The sequence below is a fragment of the Falco punctatus genome, assembly GCF_963210335.1.
Source record: "Falco punctatus genome assembly, chromosome: 15".
Taxonomy (NCBI): Eukaryota; Metazoa; Chordata; class Aves; order Falconiformes; family Falconidae; genus Falco; species Falco punctatus.
The window spans coordinates 9,802,433-9,808,432 of NC_137595.1; the positions used below are offsets into that span (position 1 = coordinate 9,802,433).

Genomic DNA, 6,000 nt, shown 5'->3' on the forward strand with positions numbered 1-6,000 from the left:
TTACTACTTGAGCAGTGCTCCATCACTGAAGTTTACAGACTAGGTTTGGAAATTCAGGATGCTGACAAACAGGAAAATTTTGTCACTGTCCATCTTAGAAAGGTTAATTGTTATTCACTTACAAGTTAAACAGTTTCCAGCCTCTTATATCTATGAAGAGGTTTTGGAGTACTGTATGAGATGCTGCCAATAATGTAAGTTCATCAGAAACACATCAATCTGAAATGACTGAAATACTTTAAACTTTCTGATCACTTGAAACAAACATAACCCTCTGAACTATGCATCCTGCCTGCCAAGCAAGAGAAAAGCAGTAGCGTACAACCAATTACTAAGGGGTCCAACACCTTCACTCCAGCTCTGTTTTCAATACAGGCCCTGGGTTGGTAAAAGACATCGGTAGGCTCCTACACCATCTCTTTTGGGTATGGCTTCCAAGAATGCTTTGTACGAGCTCACTGGATTCCTGGAAGACAGTGCAGTGCCAGTGGACAAGCTTCTCACTGTGAGACCTCAAAGCATTCCAGACTAAGAACTAGTTTGAACATTCTTATCCCAAGGAACAAAGTTACAATGACATTACTGAATAGAAATTCCAACCTCACATTCAAACCCATTGCAAATTGTGCTTCATGTAACCAGGACACCTTAATTGTGCTCACATAGCTCCATCAACCTTTCATTCTTTCCCTCTTGTCTTGGATTCTGTGTAAAATGCAATAATTTGGAGTGTCATGCTCAGCTTCAGAGCACCCATTTTATGCATTCACCGAGTACTTTAATTTTATTGAATGGGCTTAGAAGTTTGGCAGCTGAGTAAGTTAACATCATACAGTTGGATCAAGTGGAGCCTTTCCAAAGGAGTGAGGAAAACGAATGTGTTTAGGAAGTTGTTTGCACAGGCAAGAATTGTTAGGTATAAAATCTGTTTTTGTTAGGGACACAAGGCAGGTTAAACAGAATGCAACCACTACACAAACAAATGGTTCTGTAACTACTCATAAGGGCAACAGATAATACTACCTCTGGGTCTTCCATCGTTGCCAGGGTACTGAAAGTCAGACTCCCAGTTCACCAAAATAGCTCTATGTGACTTTCTGCAATTTTCCATTCAATTTTTTTTTTAAAGGTAACCTAACTATCTTTGTTCTTAAAAAACTATCTTAAAAAAAGCCCAAAAAGCTTCTGTTACACTTTGGTGATAATATGTAATTCCCACACTCCAAAAAGAAGACTCTGACAGTTTATTTCTGCATTTTTTGGTTGGGTTTTTTTTTTTCTTCATAATAAAATGGGAGGGAAAGTGTAAGATCACAATAACACTGAAAACTTCAAACTTGTAACACATTCTCCAGCAAATTCAGTTTCTAACTGTCATATTCAATAAAATGCTCCCCTCAACACAGACTACAAAACAAGGGGTTTGATATTACAGGCACTTTCCCAGAGTGATAGTTTTAACATAACTATTAGATATTGTTCCATCACAGAATGACCTGTTTACTCCTTCATCAATCGATCACCATGCATTTACTTTAATGCTGAGCGGAAGCAGGTACACTTTCATCATCACTTGGATGATCCTGACTGCAGAGTTTAGATAAGTATAAGGGTTGCTTCTTAAGGTTGTTTTTTTTTTAACCTCAAGACTACCACACTCCTCTAGAACGTGTTTTGGTGGTGGTGGGTTTTTTTAATTAAAAAAAATGCATTACGACTCTTCTAAAAGAGGAACGAGCAGAATAATATTTGCACCAAATTCTATTACTTTGTATACTAGGACTTCCAGGACTTGTGTAGTAGTCTTAGTTTAAAAAGTCACCAAGGGAAGGATATATCTAAATTCTATGCAGCTGTACATATCTAACACTTAACAAAAATGTTTTGAACATACAGATACATGTTAAGGAGTCTGGGTTAAACTAACAACAAAACTAGTGGAACTAAATATGCTATTACATAAAGTTTATTTGTATAACAATGGAAAACAGAATCTTAAATAAGTTCAAGGTCCTTTTGCGATGACAGGGCAGCTAAGGAAGTCAGGACAGCAATACATTAAGCAGATATAGAAATAAGACACTGACAAACTTGGAAGACTTCTATTTCAAAATCCAAATACAAACACACTAAAAAAAAAAAAAGTCAAGAGGTTATAAATAAAGAAGCTGTGACTAAAGCCTCTACATCTTCTATCACAAAATTTCTTTAGGATGTACCAATACAACAGTAACCCTGACATGTTAATGGGGAAAGAAAAAAAAAAAAAAAAAGAGGCTGAGAAAACATGGTTTGCATCCTCTTACCACCACCACAAGGTCAGTGGATGATCAAAATTTAACTGATTTCAGAGAGCCTGCAAATTATTAGAAATGAAGCCGGGAAATCAAACCTTGGTATTGTAACTGGCCTAAATCAATACATAAATACCGTTCATACATAAATGCTACACTTTCTAAGAGTCATGAAGGTACCTGACCAAGCGAAATTTTAACTTTATGTTCCAAACCCCCCTGAACTCTTTACTGTACATGTCTCGCATACATAGGGATGTATCATAAAGGCTTCTATGTTACTTCAACTGAAAAAAAACCCTCCAGTGTTACACAGGCATGGTCCAATATTACACAGGCACAGCTACCCCAGAAGTTAGGAGATGGCTCAAAACACTGACTGGGCTGCCAGCGTCAGACAAGCAAAAAAATCAACACTGAAACGAGTTTGGTCCTCAGCTCCTTTACGTTTGATAAAGATCTCTGACCAAACTTATACTAGATCAGCCAGCGGAGTAAGAACGATGAGTCGGAGGCATTCCACCTTTCCTATGAAAATCAGTAACAGATGAGCTTCTCCCGTTTCCCAAGCTGAGACCACAAACATACAGAGATGACGCCGGGTCTCACTCCCAGCCCGAGAGAGGTGTAAGTTTCTGACGGACGCCGGCTCCCGCAGCACCACCAGACCTGGCGCTCACCACCTTGCCATTAACCGCCAGGCCCTGGGCGAAGCTGCGCTGCAGGCCCCGCGCCAAGCGCATGTTGGTGGGGAAGTCCTGCAGGAGGTACGCCTGCCAGCGGGCCCGATATGTCATCTACAGCACACCCACACACCCTGCGATTAACTTCATTTCGCCTTTAATCAGTTTTAGAAGCTCTTCCGTGCTCCTGGGTGCAGCGCGGCCAACCCCGAACAAAGGGGGAAGGGCGGGAGAGGAAACCCTTCGCCCCCCGGGGGCGGGCGGCAGGTACACGGCCCCCCCGGGGCACGCCGAGGGAGCGGGGCCCCGCCGGGGCCTCCCGTTACCTCAGAGCACCCCCCTCCCGCGCCCGGCCAGGGCCCCGGCCGGCTCTCCACCCTAGGCCGAGCGAGGCCTCCCCGCGGCCCCTCGGCGGCCAGGCCGCGCCGCCCGCCCCGCTTCGCCCACCCGCGCTCCCCCGGACCCTGCGCCCCAGCGGCGGCCTCCGCCCGGCGGGGCCTCAATAGCCGCTTCCGGGGCCGAGCCCGGGCCCGTCGCCTCCATTTTGGGGCCGGCGCGGCGCGGAGCTCACCTGCATGCCGGGCACTTGCACCGCCACGGGCGAGTGGGCCATGGCGGGCTGCGGCGGCCGGGCGCCGCCCGCTGCTCCCCTCTCTCGGCCTCCCTGCTCCTGGGCGGCGGCGGCGGGGCCTGGAAGGACAAAGCGGCGGGGAGGCGGCTTTAGCGCGGGCCGCGCTCCCTCCTTCCCTCCCCGCGGCCCGCCCTGCCCGGCAGCCCCCGCCCGCCGCCGGCTCACCTCACGGCCGCGGGGCTGGGGCCGAGCTGCGCGACGCGGGCGGGAAGGGGGACCCTAGCGCCGCGCTCCCATGCCCGCCGGGCTCCTAGCAGCGGCCCTGCCGGCTGGCGCCGCTCGCCCTGCCCATGCCCCCCTCCCCGGTCCCGGCGCGGGGGCGGCTGCTCGGGGCCCCTCGGAGAGGCGCGGGGTGGCGGCTCTCGGCGCGGCCGGGGCTGGGCTCAGAGCGCCATGTCGGGCTCCGGCGGCAGGCGGCGGCTGCTGTGCGGCGGCGGCGGCTTCTTCCGTCTCAGCTCCGGCCTCGCGGGGCGGAGCCGCCGCCACCGCCGCCGCACGGGCCCCGGCGTCACTGCCCCCGCCTCCCCGGCCGCCTCTGGGACCGGCGCACGGAGGGGGGGGCGGGGACGGCCCCCTCGGCGCCGGGACCCCTCAGCGCCGGCCGGGGCTGGGGGACGGGGCCGCCCGCGGCGTTGCGCGGCGCCCTGGGCCTGGCGGGCTGCGCCCCTCCGCCGCTGTCACGGGGTCCTGCCCTCCCGGGCACACGGCCACAGCCCCCGCACTCCCGGGCGTACGGTCACAGACCCCCATACCCCCGGGCACATTGTCACAGCTCCCCGGACACACGGTCACGGCCCCTGTACCCCCAAGCAAACTGTCACAGCCCCCGTACCCCCCGGGGCACATTGTCACAGCCCTTGTACCCTTGAACACCCTGTCACCACCACACCTGTACCCCTGCACCCCGAAAAATCACAGGTGCAAATAACTGAGTGGCTGTTCCATGGGGTTTATTTGCTTTTGTGACACAGAGCGGGGTGTCCTCTCGGCCCAGGGGTGCTGCCGGCTGCCTGCCGTGGCAGGGTAGTGTCAGCCTGGTAACGGCTGCAGAGGTTCAGCTCCCCGGGTTGGGGTGGCTGGTTGCCTGCCCCCCGAGGAGAATTGTCCACCCCAGGCCAGCCCCAGCTGCGGCAGGACCCCCCCAGCGCAGGGGTCTGTCGTCCCCCCCCCAGTGGGGTGGGCTGCCCACTGCTTTCTGCCTGGGGAGGAGTTTTTTGGGTGACATTTTTCCCATTCGTACATGAGTCACCTATTCGTGTGCGTGATTCACATTCCTATATGCAAAAGTTTTGCCAGTTACTCAAGCAAAGCTTAAACTGACGTCTTCTATGACATTGCTCTTCCCCTCACCCCCTGAGCAAGAATGTAGAAATCACACAGGCCCGTCACAAACACCCTCGTGGGTATGTGAGGGCTTCCCCCAAATTCACAGGTTTATAGTCTAGAAGATGCGAGGGACGCTGGAGGTGCTGGATCGCTGGCCATACCCGGGGGTGCGTCCCGTTGGAAAGGATGTGACGGCAGGTGGTCTCCCGCCCTCACAGCTCAGAGAAATACCGCACTGTGGCAGGGAACACAAAACACCTCTGTTGAAGGTAATGTGTTAAAATAGGCTGAAGCCAAGAATTCCAAAGTTAGGCAGTCTTTCCATCCTCAGCTCACTCTGGTTTGAAACTCACAGTGTTGTTAGTCAAGGACAGGCTCATGGCTCATGCTGGAACATTTCCCCCCCCCCCCCCCCCCCCCCCAATTTGCCAGTTTATTAAGCCTTTACCGTTACTAAAATATTTACTTTTTTCTGCACCTTTTAAAAACAACATGACTTTAAAAGGCTTCTACGTGATAGTTATACATCTAAGTTACCTAGGAGCCTATAAGGAGTTCATTTCAATGGGTGGAATATTTAAGGCAAGTATTTCCTGAAAGTTTATATCATATACTTAAATTTAAAAAAATGTTTTTTATTAAGAAACCTTTGGGAACAAAGGGGGATTTCTACTGACAAAAAGCTTCCTTACTTATACGCAGCAGTTCAGCAAACAAATGAATGAACATACACTTTGTGGAACTTCTGAATCCTGCCTGGTTCATTCTGCTCAAACATACTTAAATCACCTCTCCTTTTACCTTTTAATGATCTTTAGAACATGATCCCTGAAAAAACCCTGACAAATGGAAGATGAAGTGTTTTGCTTCATGCTGCTAATGCATTACTGTCTCTCTGCTCCTCTGCTGGCTCCGAGGCTCTGCTTTTCTTTTTCCATCCATTCGTTACCTAAGGTTTTCTTCCCAGAACACAGCTAACTGGTTATCCCAGCCTCGTCTGGATTTTATACTCTCCCTCACGCATTTCCTCTTGGAGGCACCTTTTTACTTTGTATCAGAAAGAACA

At 50.7% G+C, this 6,000-nt stretch overlaps 1 protein-coding gene across 4 annotated transcripts in view; it reads right to left on the reverse strand.

Moving 5' to 3' along the window:
* STK26 (serine/threonine kinase 26) overlaps positions 1 to 4,088 on the reverse strand; it is a gene marked incomplete at its 3' end in the record, with an annotated part of 32,303 nt that extends 28,215 nt beyond the window's left edge. For 2 of the 4 annotated variants that reach the window (XM_080365880.1, XM_080365883.1), the window contains exons 1-2: positions 3,774 to 4,085; positions 3,549 to 3,667 (exon numbers count right to left, since the gene is read on the reverse strand). In XM_080365880.1, the coding sequence (XP_080222006.1) occupies positions 3,549 to 3,590 (42 nt within the window). In that variant the 5' untranslated portion in view covers positions 3,591 to 3,667; positions 3,774 to 4,085. Of the gene's footprint in view, positions 1 to 3,548; positions 3,668 to 3,773 lie in introns of all 4 variants that reach the window. The other 2 variants (XM_080365881.1, XM_080365882.1) reach the window with 2 other exon arrangements.
* Positions 4,089 to 6,000: the final 1,912 nt, after the last annotated feature.